The sequence below is a fragment of the Phlebotomus papatasi genome, unplaced genomic scaffold, assembly GCF_024763615.1.
Source record: "Phlebotomus papatasi isolate M1 unplaced genomic scaffold, Ppap_2.1 HiC_scaffold_99, whole genome shotgun sequence".
NCBI lineage: Eukaryota > Metazoa > Arthropoda > Insecta > Diptera > Psychodidae > Phlebotomus > Phlebotomus papatasi.
In genome coordinates, this window is record NW_026604989.1 from 49,796 (window position 1) to 70,438 (window position 20,643).

The 20,643-nt window shown below is 35.0% G+C and overlaps 1 protein-coding gene and 1 long non-coding RNA gene across 3 annotated transcripts in view; both read right to left on the reverse strand.

Moving 5' to 3' along the window:
* Positions 1 to 20,003, reverse strand: part of LOC129809414 (uncharacterized) — a 56,592-nt gene extending 36,589 nt beyond the window's left edge. Inside the window, exons 1-3 of one of the 2 annotated variants that reach the window (XM_055859223.1) lie at positions 19,910 to 19,968; positions 19,314 to 19,517; positions 13,367 to 13,860 (exon numbers count right to left, since the gene is read on the reverse strand). In XM_055859223.1, the coding sequence (XP_055715198.1) occupies positions 13,367 to 13,860; positions 19,314 to 19,429 (610 nt within the window). In that variant the 5' untranslated portion in view covers positions 19,430 to 19,517; positions 19,910 to 19,968. Of the gene's footprint in view, positions 1 to 13,366; positions 13,861 to 19,313 lie in introns of both variants that reach the window. The other variant, XM_055859222.1, reaches the window with a different exon arrangement.
* LOC129809415 (uncharacterized) lies at positions 5,653 to 7,142 on the reverse strand. Its single transcript, XR_008752648.1, has 2 exons — positions 6,446 to 7,142; positions 5,653 to 6,321 (listed from the first exon to the last, which is right to left on the reverse strand). It is a non-coding gene; the product is annotated as an uncharacterized LOC129809415 (long non-coding RNA).
* Positions 20,004 to 20,643: the final 640 nt, after the last annotated feature.

Here is a 20,643-nt window from a genome sequence, read left to right on the forward strand (position 1 = left end):
TGGAACCTATTATGGAAAATTCCTATGGAATTTTTTAAGGAAAAATAGTGGAAAATTCCAAGGAATTTTTCGCTTGTTATTCCCATTCCGCTTTCTTTTGCTATGGGGTGATCAGCCGGGATTTTTGGCAGCGTGCGAAAAACGCCAATTTTGTTCGATTTTTATTCTGAGAATTTGATATGACGGCTCAGAAAAAAAATACACAGCTCTCACCGATATCCGGCTGACGTGGGAACAAAATGACATTTGAGTTTTCTGAATCTTATCAACGGTTTTTTTTTCTATTTTGCGCTGTGTGAACTTATTTTCTGTCGAAAAACAACAGAATTTTATTCGTTGTGAGTTTATGTTCCATTCTGTACCACAGTTAAGTATCAAAGGCTTTGATAAAGTGAAAATTAACATTTTAATTCACACTGGATAAGTTGGATACTGTCAGCTGTCAGCCGGATGTCGAAGTATCGGATATCGGAAAGAGCTGTGTAGTGCAAATTGAAATGAAAGAAAAGTGGTTTTTTCAGCGTTTTCATGTGAATTTATACACAAATTCCATCCTCAGAGTCTCAGTAAATCCTGTATTGATTCCCAGAAACTAAATAGAACTTGTGCAGTAGTGAAAACATGGCATTTTATTAAATTTTTGGGGCTCAGTACAAAATGAGCGAACTGTCAACTTGGTACAAACTTCAGCTTTTTTGGTACCAATTTTTTTCACTGAGAATTTTCAAGTACAGTAAACTCTCACTCAATCGGGCGAAAAATTTTGTTAACAATTTTCACATTTAATTATGAAGCAAATTTGCTGAAATTCGCTGTAGTTCTTCCTATTTTATCGTGATTCTTTATAATTGAGCACTTTTTGTGGAATTTACAAAGGCTTTGACGCTCAATTCTATCGCTAAACCGGATGACATTTTGCCCCATATTCCCGATTGAGAGAGAGTCTACTGTAAATGCTTTAAAGTTTGGTACTTGTCAAATTGGTACGTAGTTCAGCTTGCTTGTAACTCAGAACATGTTCTAATTCTAATACTTAATAAAATATAAATTGTTTTGTGAATTTTCTTATTTTTGGAAATAAGATAACTATTATCGAATTCTTTCATTTGATGTACAAATATTAATTAATTGATTTATTGGCGAATACAAATCTCAGCTTTAAATTGCTCTCCTGTAAAGTTGCCCATTGACGAGTTGTTCATTTTTGAGGAGTCAAAATAAGAAAAGTAAATGCATGATAGGGTAAAGACTCATAATTTGATCCGGTCTGCTTCTAAGCATCGATGTTCCAAGTTTAATTGACTTTTATTGTTACTCTCTTTTCAGAAGGATTTTTTAGAAACTTGTACAAGCTATTTATCATCTCATTTTTACTAAAATCAGTTTTAATACGTTTAAAAATGAATTTATATGTAGAGGTGAATTTGACTCTAATTTTGGACAACTTGGTTATTAATTTGGACAACTAATACGCAACAAAAGGATGCCCATTGTTCTTCATTTGATGAACCAATCTTACCAAGTCCTCTTCCTGTTTATGTAAGAGAACTGTAGAATGTCACAAGAAACCCGGAAACTTTCTATATCATTCATTAAAGTGAGATGACTTCGGTAATCGAAGTACGCGCGGACTCGCGCATTCCCTGGCCTTTCCGGGAGCCTTTCAAGGCATTTTTCGCTACATCTCTTTCGTAGAGATGATGCTCCTTTGTTTCTCCAGGCATTTGTCCAACCTAGTCATCACAAAAGCTAAAACTTCACGAAATTTCGTGAGAAAAACACCTGTCCAAAATAAGGAGCATCACCTCACTGGTGAATGTCTTAAAAAATTTCCCATTTTTCACACGAAAAATCTAATTCACAAGGCAAATATCACTTCAGGTCAAATTTACAAATCACCATTAACGTGAATCAACACAATAATCTATGAATATTTAATAATATCACTGAAGAACAGCGAGGAAAAATATTTTCTGTGATATTTCTCGTAAGCAATTGCTCACACTGAATTTTCAACAAAGCAATTTCAACTCAAATCACATTCAAAATTTAACGTATTTAGTGTCAAAATCTTCCAAAAAGAACAAATATTTAGATAGAATTCATTATTCATCAAATATTGGAATAAAAATCCATAATTTTAACCAATTTATTTTTAGTGTCCAATTTTATCTTCAAAGTGTCCAAAATAAGAAACTGGACAAAATTATGAGCCTTTCCCCTATAACTATTCGAAGACTTTTAGTGATTCTAACCCAAAGAAAAAACTAGCGATTTTTTCTAGTTTTGAAGAACTTTCAATACATCAATAACTTCCGGAGAGGTAACTGTGGTCATAAAGTGGTCATAGAGCGTGGTCATGAATAAAGCGGTCATGAAGCAGTTATAGAGTGCTCACAATTCAGTCATAGAGCGGTCATGAAGCAGTTATAAAGCGGTCATAAAGTGATCATAGAGCTGTCATGAATAAAGCGCTCACAGAGCAATCATGAAGCGGTGAAAAAGCAGTCATAGAGCGGTCATAGAGCAGTCATAAAATGGTCATGAAGTCGTAATAGAGCTATCATGAATAAAGCTGTCAGGAAGCGCTCATAGAACGGTCATGAAGCGGCCAAAGAGCGCTCATAAAATGGTCACAAAGCGGTCATAAAATGGTCATAGGGCTGTCATAAATAAAACGGTCATGAAGCGGTTATAGAGTGGTCATAGAGCTGTCATGAATAAAGCGGTTATGAAGCGGTCATGAAACGGTCATGAAGCGATCATAAAGTGGTAAAAGAGCTGTCATGAAGCGGTCATAGAGCGGTTATAGAGGGCTCATAATGCAGTCATAGAGCGGTCATGAAGCGGTCGTAAAGCAGTCATAAAGCGATCATAAAGTGGTCTTCAATAAACCGGTCATGAAGCGGTTATAAAGCGCTCATAGAGCAGTCATGAAACGGTCATAGAGCGCTCATAAAATGATCATAAAGTGGTCATAGAGCTGTCATGAATAAAGCGGTCATGAAGCGACTATAGAGTGCTCATAATTCAATAATAGTGCGGTCATGAAGCGGACATAGAGCGGTCATAAAGTGGTCATAAAGTGGTCTTGAATAAACCGGTTATGAAGCTGTTATAAAGCACTCATAGAGCAGTCATGAAGCGGTCATAGAGCGCCCATAATGCAGTCATAGAGCGGTCTTAATGCAGTTATAAAGTGATCATGAATAGAGCTGTCAAGAAGCGGATATAAAGCGCTCATAAAGTGGTCACAGAGCTGTCATGAATAAAGCAGTCACGAAGCAGTTATAGAGTGCTCATAATGCAGTCATGAAGCGATCAAAAAGCAGTCATAGAGCGGTCATGAAGTGGTCATAAAGCGATCATAAAATGGTCATAGAGCTGTCATGAAGCGATCAAAAAGCAGTAATTGAGCGGTCATAAAGTGGTCATAGAGCGGTCATGAATAAAGCGGTAAGGAAGCGGTTATAGAGTGCTCATAGAACGGCCATTAAGCGGTCATAGAGCGCTCATAGAGCAGTCTTGAAGCGGTCAAAAAGCAGTCATATAGCGCTCATAAAATGGTTATAGAGCTGTCATGAAGCGATCAAAAAGCAGTAATTGAGCGGTCATAAAGTGGTCATAGAGCGGTCATGAATAAAGCGGTAAGGAAGCGGTTATAGAGTGCTCATAGAACGGCCATTAAGCGGTCATAGAGCGCTCATAGAGCAGTCTTGAAGCGGTCAAAAAGCAGTCATATAGCGCTCATAAAATGGTTATAGAGCTGTCATGAATAATGTAGTCATGAAGCGGTCATAGAGCGGTTATAGAGCGTTCAAAAAGCAGTCATAAAGCGATCATAAAATGGTCATAGGGTTGTCATGAATAAAGCAGTCACGAAGCAGTTATAGAGTGCTCATAATTCAGTCATAGAGCGGTCAAAAAGCAGTCATAGAGCGATCATGAAGCGGTCATAAAGCGATCATAAAATGGTCATAGAGCTGTCATGAATAAAGTGGTCATGAAGCGGTTATAGAGTGCTCATAATTTAGTCATAGAGCGGTTATGAAGCAGTTATAAAGCGGTCATAGAGCTGTCATGAATAAACCGGTCATGAAGCGGTTATAAAGCGCCCATAGAATGGTCATGAAGCGGTCAAAAAGCGCTCATAGAGCGGTCATAAAGCGGTCAAAAAGCAATCATAGGGCTGTCATGAAGCAGTTATAAAGCTGCCATAAAGTGATCATAAACCTGTCATGAATAAAACGCTCACAGAGCGGTCACGAAGCGGTCATAGAACGCTCATAAAATGGTCAGAGAGCTGTCATGAAGCAGTTATAAAGCGGTCATAAAGTGGTCATAGAGCTGTTATGAATAAACCGGTCATGAAGCAGTTATAAAGCGCTCATAGAGCACTCATAGATCCGTCTCATTTAAATAAGTTTTTTTTTGTGTGTTCAAGAACATTTCAGGGTAAGATAAGTAACTGTGCGGCACCAGAAAAACAGCAAATAAGAAAAAAAGCACAAGACAACCCATGGCAATTGCTTCCCCTTTCCATCACCATATAGGGAATATCTCGCAGATACGGTAGAGTTCCTCAAATTTGAACGACTGCGACTGTTGAATTCAAAATGTAAAATTTGACGGTTATGCGAATCAAGTTTTACGTGGTCCCTGAATTAAATTCATTTTTCTCTAATCTTTCCTGAATTATTATCGTATTACATTAACTTCCGCAACAAATTCCATTTATTTCACAATAAATTACATTAATATATTTTCTAAAAGTTATTTTTCTCAATTTAGGGAGAGTGCGGAGACGGTCGTTTTCATCAATTCCGTTACATTTTTGAAAATATTGTTCAAATTTGAGGAACTCTACTGTACTTCAATGTGGACCTTTTATTTCCTGTGACCATCCTTTTAAAATTAAATTAAAAAAAGATGAAAAATGTACCTTAACCCTTCCATACTCCATCTATTTTCCACTTACTGAACCCACCAATTTCCAGAATTCAAACGAATTGAACCGATGAATAGGCTAAAAGGAATTTTTTTTTATTTGTTTTTTCTTTGAGAAGAAAATAGGAATAGTGTTAAAGAAATTCTGTGAAAAATTATTTACTTTTCAATAGATAGAAGCATTTTTAACGGAGAAATGGAAAAGATTTTAATGAATTGAATGGAAAATTCAACATAATCTCTATGAAAGTGACAGAAAATCACTGTGATATGGAGGAAAATGACATTTTCTAGAAGAATAATGAGAATTTTATGAATATCCACAAGTATTTTGATTTTCCTACCAAGTAAAGATGATTAAAATTTATGAATGTGAACAGTTTAGAATGATATCATGCCTATTTCTTCTTTTATTCAAAGACAATTTCTATTTGGAAATATAGTTCTCAATGCCCATAATTTAGATATTTTAGAGAAAGAGAGAGATACATAGAACCTAAAAGGTTACTGATACTATTTTCAGGTGTGATTCTAAAAATGAAACGCAGTTATTAAATCCATTTCTATATCTTGAAAAAAAAAGATTTTAATTTTTTTTTCTTTCAAGACAGAAATGAAATATTGTCCTAGAGTTTTATTTATTTTTTTAATTTTATTTCCTTTTCCACGTGCTGTCAAACTCCATGATCCATCAAAATGTTTGAATTGTTCCTGAATGGTTTCACCTTTATTTGGAATCTATATTTGGTTACATTTAATTTAAAAAAAAAAATACATTTGGAATGTGTTGTTAGAAGTAAAATAAAGTCTTTAAAGTGCATTTCAAATGGCAAAAAAATGGCAGGAAATCAGTTATTAAAATTAATTTAGTTACAAAAAAAATATCTTTTCCTAGTTAGTTAATATCGTTTAAGTTGTAAATTTTAGTCTAAACATCTTTTTTTTTCCCAGAATTATTGCTAATATAATTTTTTTTTCTAGAGACTCTACGTTCAAAATGTTTTTGTTTTATTAATGGTTTAATCATCTTTTCCTTGCTTTTACAAAGCATTTGGGGCAGGGGCAGGGGGCTTAGGTTAGAAAAATTAATTAGCCAAAAAATGGTGTAAACCAGAAGCGTGCAAGAACCATTGAAACCGAAATAAACCGTTTTATTCAGTTTCAAACAGTTCCCTTTGTGCACGTCTGGTATAAATATCAAAATAATAAAAAGATGTTTAGAAGTTTCCTAAAGATTAAAAACTAAAAACAAAAAAAAAATTTGAATGATTCACGAAAACATTATTAAAGGTAAAACCCAGTGTTTCCATCCGGAGAAAACGCTCTACACGAGATCGTAATAGTCCATAAAGAAACACAGATGCATGAGAAAGCCTTTAAAAGAATTAAGAAAAAAAAAAGAATAAAAAAAAACAAGAGATAATCAATTTGTCCATTGTATTTTTTCTGTAATTGAAAATTTGCTCTACTCATTTGCAAATTGTCCAACTCTACTTACTATATGGCTTTGTTAGTTACTTCTGCATTTCTCTCTTTTCTTTTCCAGCATATAAACAACAAACAAAAAAAAAATAAATAAATAATTAAAAAAACTAAACTTTGACGTTACACCTTCAGGCCGATAAAAATTTCTACCTACTAAAACCAGATTAGTTGAGGTTATTGTCATTAATTATACTTTTTGTTATATTTATTTCATTTGTGTTTCCCTCACCTTTTTTGTCCTCACACCGAGCATTAAGCAATTAGTTCAAAAGGTACTGCAGCTCATCAATTTACTGATCAAGCAAAGCAAAGCAAAGCAAGCATCACCCCAATTTCAACCACACAACACCAAAAAAAAAACCATTCAAGCAATAATTCTATCACCTTTTATTAACCGAAAATTTAAGCACCTAGGTGAAAGTACTGTCCCTTTGAACGTTCATGCATAATATTGACATTATTCAAAGGCATTAACGTTCGAAGGGACAGTACTTTCCCCTAAAGGGAATATTTGGGCACCACCAAACCAAAGAAAAAAAAAAAAAGAAAATAATCAAGATAGGTTCAAGTTAGAAATGATAATCTTTTTCGTCATAAAATCTACCTAAAAAATTAAAGTGTAATAAGTAAAAATTTTTCCAAATGTTATAAAAAGAACCAAAGAAAAGCGTGATGTCACCGCACTGATCCTTACGAACTCGACCGAACGAGATAGGAGGCAATTGATTCAAATAAACTACAAGAGCATAAGAAGTCTTCTAAATGCATTCACCGAGAGGTTACTCAAATATGGAATACCGACACATTTTTCCGCTAGAATCCATGGATTCCACGGAATCACTGTGATCAGATTCTGATAGAATCTCAAATGGAATCTATATACAGAATCACTAGAATCAATTGGAATCACTGGAATCATATGGAATCACAGAATCCCTCAATTATGATTGCTATCATTTTGACAATTTATAGACCGAACCCTCTGTAGCCGATCGGTCGCAAAATTTCACAGTAACAGAAAATTCCCTGGAATTTGTCTTCTATTTTTCCGCGAGAGTTTCCGTGGAAATAAGCGCTAATATTCCGCTTGGAATTCAGCGGAGTTATCAGTTTTTTTTTTGTCTCGTGGATTTCCTGGAAAAAAGTCCGAGTAATTTTCTTGCAACATATCTAAGTGCATTCCCTGGAAATTGATTCAAAACTTCCATTGAATATTCCGAGTATATTTTCCGGCATCTTTCCGACCAAGACTCCATGGAAGTAACCGGGAAAATTCTGCAATTATTTTTCGCCCTAACGCTATAATTCTTGCGAACTAGACATAGGGTAGAGTCAGTACTTTTTCGCCAGTAGGGGGAGGCTTTGAACTTTCGCACACAAAAATGATGTTCAAGTTCAGTGATTTTTTCTGACTACCATGCAAACCGTATGGATTCTCCAACTATGCCAAAAAAATGTCTTACTTATAAGGGTCATAATCCCACCAAACAAAATCCCAGGAAATCCTTAGATTTTCCTCCAGAGGAAAATGAAAATTTAATGGCGATTTGTCCGATAGATGAATCAAGTTTCTATTATCGCACACGATTCACGCCATCATTGAACACCCCATTTTCACCGTAAATTGTGCACCGGACACTAAAAATTGCACATCATTGTTTAAAGGGAACTCTAATCTACTTGATTAAACCGTTTGTACAAGGAATAAAACATTTTATTTATTTTATTTTATTTTATTTATTTATTTAATTACAATGCGTGCTATTGGGATTAAATCCCTTGAAAACACAGAGATAGCTTGAACAAGTAAAGAGACCGTTAGCGTCCACCGCCGTCTTAGCGTTGGTGACCAACCTCCAGAGCAAAACGGTGGAAAAGCTCGTTCGCAGGTTGTATAAGCCATCTGAGCCAACCAAGTTCAAAAGTACAAGTTAAACAGAGAATAAAAAGCAAAGAGAAACAAAGACGCAAGAAAAGACATAAAGAAAAAGAATTCAAGACGACAGAAAGGATCGAATGAGTCGCTGCCTCTTCTCTCTGGGCAGTTCATTCCAGAGAGTCACCCCCTTAACAAAGAGTGAGCTATGAAGAATGCGGCTCCCCGACCTCGGAACGATGAGACAGGAAGACCTGGCTGACGAACCAGGTTGAAGCAGCTCAGCAAGATAAAGAGGCTGACGATAAAGAAGTAAGCGACATAAAAAATCGACTGCGCGCGACTGCAGGTAGAGCGGAAGAGTCTGTCCAAGTACCACTTTATAGTATTGGGAAACGTGGTCATAAGGACGAAGCGTGATGATAAAACGAATGCAGTTATTTAATGTTACGGTCAAGCGACGCAGCGAAGCTTTGTCACATGAAAAAAAGAGCTCAGCGCCATAGGAAAAGAGGGGAAGGAGCAGGGCACGAACTAAGAGTAGTCGAATATCCTGAGGGATAAAGAATTGATGTCTCCGAATTGTAAAAAGGGAAAAATTCACTCTCCTACTTATGTAGGAGATGTGGTCGTCCCAGGCTTAAGAATCATTGAAAATGACTCCAAGATTCTTTGCCTTTTGGACGAAAGGGATAATCTCACCATTAAGATAAAGAGGACTAGGAGAGGGACGGGATCTACCACACGAAATAGACAAAGCTTGTGACTTTTTGAGGTTCAAGATCAATTGATTAGAACTGGCCCAACAACTTACTGTGCTTAGAAGGCCATTCGTCTCGGAAAAGCAGTCGTCAGGCGTGTCCAAATTGCCAAAGCAATAAATTTGCAAGTCATCTGCGTAAAAATGATATTTATGATTACCAAGAGTGTTAGCAAGATCATTAATATACAGGGAAAAGAACAGTGGTCCGAGAACAGACCCCTGCCCAATTCCTTTGGTAAGTGGTAAAGGGGAAGAAATGGAATCCTCCAATTTGACCGATTGTGTCCGACCAACAAGATAGGATTTAATTAGTTTAATACTAGGTGCAGAGAAAAAGAAAAGCTGTTGAAGCTTTGAAAGAAAAATGTAATGATTGATGCTATCAAATGCCTTAGAGAAGTCAAGTAGGATTAACAGAGCAAATTGCTTATTATTCAATGCTGTGCACACATCGTGATTGACGCGCAATAATGCACTAGTAGTACTGTGGTGCTTGCGAAAACCAGACTGAAAACTAGTCAGCAAGTTTCTTTGCATCAAGTAGTCCTCAATCTGGTTCTTCAGGATGATCTCCAAAGGCTTGGACAAGCAGGGCAAGATACTGATAGGACGAAAATCACTAACAGCTACAGGATTAGAAGTTTTAGGTATGGGCGTAACTAATGCGTGTTTCCAAACATCAGGGAAGTAAGAACATGTGATGCAGAAGTTATATAGCTCACAAATGTAAGGTAAAATTATAACGAGTAGACCCTTAAGGAATCCAATTGGAAACCCGTCGTGTCCGCAGGCATTAGAAGTAACTTTTGAAAAAGCAGCGAGCACCTCGCCAGTATCAACACATCTGAAAGAGAAGGATGGAGACACGTCATTACCGGACAGGGGAATCGGAGTGCTAGGAGGTATATCACCACCAGTGAAAAAATTATTCAATACATCAGCCGTGAAACTCATCGGACTATCCTTTAACGATTTAGCAGTAATACCTAATTGGTTGATGTTGGTCCAAAGCTTTTTTGAAGGTAAATTAGGATTTAGTTGATTAGAGAAGTAATTTTGCTTGGAAGATACAATCATCCTTTTTACAATACGCCTAAGCGAGCGATATTTAAGTAGATCCGATTCTAAGTGACTACGACGCCAGCGCCTGTAGTATCTATCACGCTCTTTAGATTTATAGACAATGGCTGAATTCAGCCAAGGCGCAGAATCAGGGGGAATTAAAATTTTTCTGACCGGTACGTGCTTAACATATAAGAAGGAAACCAGAGAGTTAAAATATTGGACTCGCTCGGATACATCAGGAATAAAACTGAGAATATCCCAGTTCAACAGAGAGGCATCGTGAAGTACCGAATCCCAGTTTATTTTCCCGAGAGATCTCACGTCTTTGAATTGAAGTGGTTGACGAGTAGAAGGGATCTTAAGAGACACAAAAATCAAATCGTGATCAGAGATAACAGGCACACTGTGCTGACCAAACTCAGAAACAAAGCACAAGTCACTTTCTCTCATCAAGAAAATGTCAAGAAGAGCATTTACTCGTGTAGGATTAAAGGATGGATAGTGAAGGCTATGGGAAGTGATTAAATGCTTGAGCTCCTTACAAATGGATTTTAATATCACTTTTTTTGGAACTTTTCTGAGAGATGTTTTATTGACACTTAAAACCATTTTTTTGCTCGATTCTATGAGAATTTCACTCCGGAAACGGTTGAATCTGATGAATACTTTCTTTAAAAGTCCAAATATCACCAAATTAACACGAATCAATAAGTTTTTAAAGCTAAAAATTGACTAAAACTCTGCAAGCGAGGAGACCACAAGGATTCCACCATTTTTTTACGGATCCGGATGTGCTAAAAAACGTTTGAATGCGCATCATTGAAGATTCCTCTGTCTATTCTGATACAGGAATCGGGATTTAGCACAGATATTGAGCTTCAGAGGGTGAACAGGCCAAAATTTTCACAAAACAGCTTCTCACGGACAATTTCTTTTCTTTCACGTAAAAAACAACACAAAAGTGAGGTTATGTCAAAGATTGTCAAAAACCAGTTGTAAACTGTATGAGCTTATTGCAGATGTGATTCTTTCATTGCACATTCAGTTTGTGCAAAGCTTGAAAAATATTTTTATATCAAAGAAATGCAAAATTGCCTAATAATTACTCAACTGCAGCCTATTTGAATCAAATTACTTCTTGTTTATCAACTTTACGATTTTTAAGTTTTCCTTTTTAGTGGTGGATCAAATCGGTAGATTACAATAGATGTGAATATGAGGGATCGCATCTAAAATGAAGTTTCCTGGAAAATGTGCGAAGAAGCAATGTCTTCTATGTGCGATCGATGAATCTGAGTCAGGTTTGTGAATTTTGTTCCACCCACAAAAAGTGCCTGTTCAGTCTAAAAGATTTTTACATAAATCTGATTCCTAATAACCCTTCTACCCTCTGTGATAGTAGTTTTTCAAAAAAGTGATATTAATTCTGTACAATCGTATGAAATATTGCACAGCAAAATTACAGTTTTGGACCTGTTTTTTATTTTTTGCTTCCTGAAACTAGGAAAAAAGGATTAGACTCACAATTTTTTCAGGAAAGATGGGATTTAAGGTTAGCTATTACAATATATAGCCATATGTGAGATTCATAAAGGAATATGGGAGAAATATGAAGTGTCTGAAGGTAGCGTATGTACGAACGATCAAAGCCTCCCCCTAGTTCTTGAATTTATTCCATAAAAATAAATTAACATCTCATTACGAATTATCGTAGACCACATTTTTGTTAACTTAAAAAGAGATTTATTAAAGAATTTTTTTCTTTAATAAAACTCCTTTTAAGTTGACAAAAATGTGGTCTACGATAATTCGTAATTTATTATTATTCGTCAATTTATTAGCAAAATTTCATAGAGCTATTGTTTTTTTGAAAATAATGCTGAATTCTAACGTTTTCTATTATCCATTAACTACCTCTCGGCCTTTATTTAATTGAAAATAATTTTGACTTATCACTTAGCGTTTACTTTTTTTTCTTTTAATATTTTTTGTAGTTTTAGTTGCGCTGCTTACCAGTAAAAAGTCAATTGTTATCAAATTGACGAAAAATTTATTGAAAAATGTGTTCAATTTTCTTTTTTTCCTTTTCTTTGCACTTTTTAAGTAATTAATTTTAAATGTTGCTGTATTTTTTTTTTAGTTTTAATCACATTTTCAATAGCTCCTTTATAACTAAGAGCTGTGGAAAATGTAACTAAGATAACTGGTATGAGTGTGAAAAAGAGGTGTTTAGTGGTGCCCCAGAAAGTGTTTAGTACTTCCCCGGGTAGTTAGAAATAAAAGCAAAATATGCATAGTGACAAAATTTTCCTTTTTTCTGAAAAATTCAGTCAAAATCGCATCTTTTAAAAGTGTTTGGTGCTACCCCAGTTCCCTTTTCTATTTTCTAGTGTAAAAAAAAAACACAAAAAAATAAATAAACAATCACCATAAAAATAATTCTTAATCTAATTTAAATTTGAAATGAGTTTTTGTGCAAGTTTGGACAATATATTACCTTCTTAATAAAAATATTTTCCTTGTTTCTTTCTTCTTTGTCGTTGTATTCTCGATTTCCTTTTTAATGTAATTTAATTTTAATTTAATGTCTAAATAGATTATGAATTGTTTAAATAAATAAATTTTATTACTACTTTTTTTTTAAAGTTATTTTCCTAGAAAAAAAAATCTAGATTTTTGGATGATTTCATAGAGAAAAATGTCATAAAGTCAAAATTCACATCTTTTTTCTCTCGCAAAAGTTTTTTACATGTCTATTGCACTCTTTCGTAGTCTTTTTCTTCTTTTGAACGTCGAACTTCAGGCCCAATTTGGACTTCATTAATTTATACCGAGCTAAAAAGGTCTGTCCAAGGCATAAATTTCAGTTAGAAATTCAAGTCTCTAGAAATCTTCTTAGAAATCCACCGGAATTCTATACTTCCTTCTTTGGAAGTTCTAGCCAAATCATTGATGACTTCCAATGATTTGGCTAAAACTTCCAAAGAAGAAAGAATGCAATTCCATTTGATTTTGTAGGATTTCAAAGAAGATTCCTATAGAATTCCCATGGAAACCCCCTTATTTCTCTTTCCCTCTCACTCTCTCATTCTCTCTCTCATTCACTTTGATTATAATAATCGGCCAACGGAAGGATTTTCTCAAATATTTTTCTTTCTGATTCAAAAAAAAAATCTTCTTTTGCTACAGCTAAACATTAAAAAAGAAAAAATAAAAGATTGCAGACTTACCATTGACCCAATCGGTGCATAGGCCATCTCTTTCTCCACGTCCATCGCGTCCCTCACGGGAATCCTTGACACCGGGAATGAAGCCAGTTGGTGCTCCATTGCGATACGGAAAGGTATCATCCGGATTCTCGAGAGGCTTATAGTCCCAGCTGACATCCCGTGCTAGGATCCTGCCGCTCCCAATGCGTCGATCACGCACAACGGGCGGCACGAGTGGCACTGCTGACTGCCCAGTTGGTGGTGGTGGTGGCATATGGCAGCCCATGTTGAAGGAACGACGCTGAGGCGAAAGGACAATCTCCTGGAACTTTCGCACACGTTCACGACGCTTATCGAGGCGCGAGAGTTTATCATCATCGGGACGTTGGGGTTCAGCTGGACGCTTCCAGGGAATGCGTACGGCACCACCGGACGGTGGGGTATCATCGTAGCATTCGGGACGGCGATGGGACAATGGTGATTCACCGATTGCCATCAATTCGTCCAGAGAATACCTACATAGTAAAAACAAGATGAATTTTTCTAGTTGAATTTCTGATATTAAACCAATAATCGTAGTAATTTTAGAAGAAAAAGTTGAAATTTCAAACGATTATTGCTGTAAAATACAACTTTCACTTGAAAATTAAACTATCAGTTGAATTTTTAACTTTAGATGAATATTCAATTGCAAGTTGAAATTTTCATCTGATTATTGTTGCAATTTTAAACCTTGAGTTGAGCTTTTGAACGATTTTATCGTTGTAAAATTTAACTTTACTTGAATTTTCAACCAATTATCGTTGTAACGGAAAGCCAACTGCGGCGGCGGGACATTAGAAGTTCACAAAGATGTCATTGTGCAGCACAAGTGCAAAAGGAACCACACAATCCAAGGGCGTACCCAGGATTTCAGTTAGGGGGGGGGGGCTAAGTCTCAAATTTTGTTTTTGTACATAATTTTTATTTTGAAAACAAAAATAAAATGTGATAAAAAGTATCTAGGGGAAGGTTTTGAACCTTCGTACTAAAAAAGGAATCCAAGATTTTATCCTCACAAAATTCCTGGAAGTCCTTGGATTTTCCTCTACAGGAAAATGAAAATATACAGTGCCCGCTCTCTAATCCGGATCGGCGTAATCCGAATGAGTTATCGACGGTTACCTTTAAAATCATTTTGAGGTTATGTATGCATGTGTGTTCAGGCAATGAGAATGAATTATCCTGTGAAGTTTTTGTTCAATAAATGAAGTATAATATCATAGAATTCTCTAATTTTGTCCTTTTAAACTTCTTTAAAACTTTTATTCTAATTCTCGGAAAAAAAACCTTGTATTATATTTTCAAGATGTTGAACAAATTCAAAAAATCCATCCGGATTACGAAGCGGGCACTGTAGTAGCATTTTTTACGAATGTATCCAGTACCGGAATGCTTCGTACCATTTCTTCCAACCCCTGTAGGCCTCATTTTCCCCGGAAACGTTACACCGGAAACAAAAATTTGGGCATCACTACTTAGATGGAACTTTCATCTACTTGTTTTCACCATTTGTAGGACGTATCACGCATTAAAAAACAATTTTAAGCTATTTTTCTAACACATGTTTTTTGACACTCGGAAAACCATGTTTTCCCTGCATTCTGACAGTCAGTTCAGAGCTCGGTTAGGTGTGATTCTCTCATAATCACACCTATTGTAATCCTCGGATTTTCTCTGACACCTCCAAACAGTCTTACAGAACATATTTCGGACACAACTAATTTCAAAAATGACCAGCCACCAATTTATAGTGAAATGTGGAAAGTTTCACTTTAAAACAAGGAAAAATTTTATGAAAAATACTCGAAATACATCGAAGTGGCAACAAAAGAATCACATCTACCATAAGCAGTCTAGTTTCATCACTGTACAAATCAGAAAGAAGTTATCACACCTATTGTAATCCTCGTAATTTCTCTAATACTTCGAATCTGTCTTACAGAACATTTTTTGAACATCAGTGATTCTTAGAATTACCTGTGATTAATTTAAAGTTAAATGAGGAACCAGTTAGTGTTCGATTTGACAGAAGCGAAACAAAAACATCTGATGAAGTGTCACTTTGCTGTGGAAGTGTGTGTTTTTCTTCGAGATTTTCTTGAAAAATGTTGTAACCGTTGTAATATCACAATTTTCTTGTCAACTTGTTCAGTGAAATCTCTGGATGGGTCAAAATATCCAGAGCATTGTGCACAGTGTGTCCCAAAACAGTCTGGAATTCACAGAGTTGGTAGTCAATGATTTTGACTGATATTTTTACGAACCTGCAACTGAAGGCAATCTTTGTGAACTTTTCTTCGCCCACAATTCCACTCCCTTCTAGCGAAAGACTTTCACGGTAAATATTAACCCTGATAAACCTTCTATAACTTGGAATGTTGTTTTTCTTCGAAAAAACTCTTGAAGCGTGAAAAATTTCTTTTGATTTTTCATTTTTGATTTTTGATTCTAGAACCCAGGAAAAAAAGGCCTAGGCTCCCAAGGTTGTCCGGAAATAAGAGATGTGGGATTAGCTATAAGAATATATGACCATGGATGATATTTATTTAGTAACTTGGAAAAAAAATCAACATTTACGAACCTGCGACGTTACGAAGGTGCAAAACCTTCCCCTATATATATACAAACTGGTCCTACTTTTTATGAGAGATTAGCCTATGTTCAATTTGTAGGTATTGGTTAAGGAACGATCATCAGTGTTCCTCGGACCAGTGCATTGTCTCCAATATTATTGGCCAAAAATAAAATTAATTTTTAGAAATTATTCGCAACTTTTTACCAAAATAACTACAGCAAGGATGCATTCCGTTTAGTTCATATTTAATCTAAATAGAATCAACTACCCGTGAAACATCTGATAAAGCCCCTTCCAATCTGTAGAACACAGTGCATTTTTACTATTACGGTGGAATCACCAGTTCTCGCCAGTGCCCCACTTCTCGCCACTTGCATTGAAATCGCTATTTTTCGCAATTTATGAAATAAATGAGTCGCATTTTTTTTGTATTGTATCTGCTTCTACGCATAGAATCGAAAAATAATAATTACTCGTTTTGGATTAACGATTTTGATCACATTTTAGAGCAATATTTTAAGCAAGTGCATCGAATCCAACATCTCTTACCAAAATGTACTAAGTGTCGTCAAATTTTCATCAGGCCAAAAATACCTATTTGGGTAAATAATTTGTCTATTGAATATTTAATTGCACTTGTGGAATACATAAAATTTGTATTTAGTCAATTAATATTTCATTTTATATTATTTTTGTATAAAAATGAAGCATGGCGAGAAGTGGTAATATTCTGGAATTGATTTTACCACTTGTCGCCATATCTTTTCAATAGGCGACGCTAACTTCACTTCGTACATTCTCAGTTGTCAAATCTGCATTGTTTACTTTCTGCAAAAGCCCCAGAATTTGATTTCCCAAATAAAAGTGAAGAAAAATAATTTAAAGAGAGTAATAATAAAGTGATCACAAGGAAAGAGAAATGGTGAATGTATTCTTTTCATAGCATTGCCTAAAATAACCGAGTGTGGTTCTTTTCAAGTGGGTGGCGAGAAGTGGTTACAAATTTTACAAAACTGGCGAAAAGTGGTAAAAAGTGGCGACGAAATGGTTATTTTTGCATTATTAATAAAGATCAGTTTTTTAAGTAGTCCAGCGTTATGTTCTAGGATTATTGTTTTCACGTATCTAGAGCCAATACATCTAAGTAACTTTGTATCAAATTTGGCTTATCTTGTAACAAGGATTCAAAAGTTATGATTAAATTAATTTAATTTTTTCCTAAACATGGCGATAGCCGGTTATTCCACCCTACGTCACAATTTTCTTTAATTAACTTTTTTTGTTTTTGCTGTTTTGTCTCAAATTGTCAATTATTTCTCCGGTTCTAGTGTACAAAAATTAATAAATGGGCATCCGTTGAAAAGGTAAGTAGTTATGCTTCAACTTGAAACTGATTTGATATTTAAAAAAAAAATCCTTGGGGTCGGAAAAACAAAATCAAAGTGAAATTTCTAAAAAAAAATGACCTAAAGGTGTCTACACATTGAGAACAATTTTCGTCAAAAATTGCTTTTTTGAAGGAAATTGGCTGCAGTGCTGTCAGCAGAAACGTCAAAATTTTGTCAAAAATGCAATTTTTGACGAAAATTGCTCCCAATGTGTAGAGGCCTTAAGAAAGCAACTTTTGAAAAATCATATAAACTAAACTAAATATTAATGTACTCTCTTCAGGACACAATAGACTCCACATTGGACTACATTTTTTTCCATAGAAGACATTCAGCTCCGATACCTCTAAATGCCTTATTTTTTGATTTTAGTCAGAAAATTTTCCAGAAGAAATGCTCCTTTTCTTGATAATCAAAAAATCTTAAATCTTAAATCAAAAAATAAGGCATTTGGAGGTATCGGAGCTGAATGTCTTCTATGGAAAAAATGTAATTCTAAGTAAAGTCTATTGTGTGCTGAAGAGAGTACATTAATATTTAGTTTAGTTTAGTTTAGTTTATATGATTTTTCAAATGTTGCTTTCTTAGGTCATTTTTTAGAAATTTCAGTTTGATTTTGTTTTTCTGACCCCAAGGATTTTTTGAAAAAAAAATATCACATAATTTTCAAGAAGCACAACTTTTTACCTTTCCAACGGATGCTCATTTATTAAGTTCTGTACAGTAGAACCGGAGGAATAATTAATAATATTAATTAAAGAAAATTGTGACGTATAGGAAAAAAAACCAAGAACAGATTCTTGATCAGGAGACTCGACTCTACCAAACGTACCATATGAGATCCGTGTGCAAAAAATCGTGTTGCATAGTGTTATTACGTCTTTTAAAATAATGACAATCTCAATTTGTCTAGTAAATGCATTAATATAATTCTAAAGGTTGTAGGAAAGAACTGGTATTGCTACATTTCGATTATTTTACACAGTTTTTAATTTCCAGGTGGAAATCCAAATGACCAAAATAATTGAAATATCAACTTTTTCATGAAATATGATTTTTATTTTTAAAGTATTAGGATTTTATTGATCAATTCATCTGTGGACATACATCCCCATGGTATCTATGAATGCTTATGGGTTTTATCCTTTGGAGTCTTAAAATTAATGAAAAAAATAACAGTGTTTACAACTACCCCAGTTTACTATTGCCCCAGTTCCCCCTAAGCTTTTTATTTCAAAAAGTCAGTGAATTTATGAAATTCTTGTCGTTAAAATATTTTTAAAAAATGTTCAAGTTAATTCTTAAAGTTAATTTATTCCTGTTTTTCTAAAATTGTAATTTTTTTTTAAATTGTTGACTTTAAACTATTTTAACAAAAAATGTTCAAGTAAATTGTTAAAGTTATTTATTTATTTTTTCCTATTTTTTTTATTAATGACAGTGAAATGTTAAAAGAAATTTAATACCTTTGTAAATAATTTTTTTTTTTGAATCCTAATTTATGCCTTTTTTATTTTATAATAAAAAAAACGAGCAATAAAAAATATGGTTAAAAATATAAATTGTTAGATAGTTCATCTATCATCCGCCATGAGCGCTGTTCCTGTGTTGGCCGGGTAGTGGCTACTCCACTCTATGCACCAAATGGGCACATAAAAACATATATTTACAAATTGTAAACATAAATAATGCATTACTTTCTGCAAAATGGGGACTTCAGGAATTGTAAATCCTCTTTAAATAAAATCGCTTTTGAACTTTGGAATGGAAATCCTCAATCCCAGAGTAACAGAGAGAGAGAAAGATAGTTAAAAAAAAAGGAAGGGCAGAGGAATAGATGACACGGAAGGAGCCCCCTGGTGGTCATCTGTCAAATCTGACAAGTGTCTTGGAGATCCCCCCCGGGGACTAGCAGAAAAGGACGAAAAAGCCAACAAAGAAAGAAAGAAAAAGGAGTACTCACTTGATTCTCGGTGGCCCATTGAAGGCTCGATTCTCGAAGCCACCAAGATCATTATCAAAATCAATCGGAGCATCTTCCTCGTCCAGAGGGATCAGCATAGCGGTATCTCCCGACATCCTAACTGTTCACTCTCCCTCTATCTCTCTCTGTCTCTGTCTTTTGTCACAAGAGTAATTCCTAACTAAATTGTTCTATCACAGAATTCTTCAAAAAAATTATAAAAGAAAAATCACTTCGTACACTTTGTTGTTGTTAAAACACAAAAAAAAGCGCAAACGGCAAAATAAAACCTTGCACAAATTCACTGGGATGCCTCGCCTTTTTGGTGTGTCTTTTTGCAGCAAAAAGAAGAGAAAAAGAAGGCGAAGAAGAAGAAAAAGAAATTCTTTTCTCACGCACTTTTTTCCCTCACTCGTCCCACATGCCCTGCTGGCTTCGCCTCTAAAAAGAAATCTTCGCAAAAGGGCAACCTTCTTTTTCGGGCCTCTGAGATGGTCTTGGGCCTGACGATGCCGGCAGCAGGTGCAATTCCAAATGACTAATTATCCAATCACCCCTTTTCACACACTTTCCAACAAATCAAAATTTTTCCTTACCAAAAAAACGAAACTCTTTCTACTCCTCAAAGAATAGACGCCATTTACCTCTCGGGCGAGATGACTGACGACAAAATGTCAAAATTTGACATTTCTGTCAATCCCAATATGACCCATTAACAAAACGCATATGGGTGGAAATGTCCATGGAGAATTCTGCAATTTGTCCCAATGACTTCCATAACTGACGAACCCAACTGACCATCCAATGCATTTTCCTATCCATTATTTGTCAGTTTACGTTCAGTTAGAGCCTCATTTAGGCTAGATATGTGCAAAATTTCATTTGAAAATGACAAAAATTGGATGAGAAATGCCGTTGTACTTGTTCATCACTTTTCCTGTTTTTTTTTTTTTTTTTTTTTTTTTTTTTTTTTTTTTCTATACAGTCGATTATCTCAGAAACTATGAGAGAGAGAGGCATCAAATTTTACGTTCAGTTAGAGCCTCATTTAGGCTGGATATGTGCAAAATTTCATTTGAAAATGACAAAAATTGGATGAGAAATGCCGTTGTACTTGCTCATCACTTTTCCTGTTTTTTTTTTTTTTTTTTTTTTTTTTTTTTTTTTTTTTTTCTATACAGTCGATTATCTCAGAAACTATGAGAGAGAGAGGCATCAAATTTTACGTTCAGTTAGAGCCTCATTTAGGCTGGATATGTGCAAAATTTCATTTGAAAATGACAAAAATTGGATGAGAAATGCCGTTGTACTTGCTCATCACTTTTCCTGT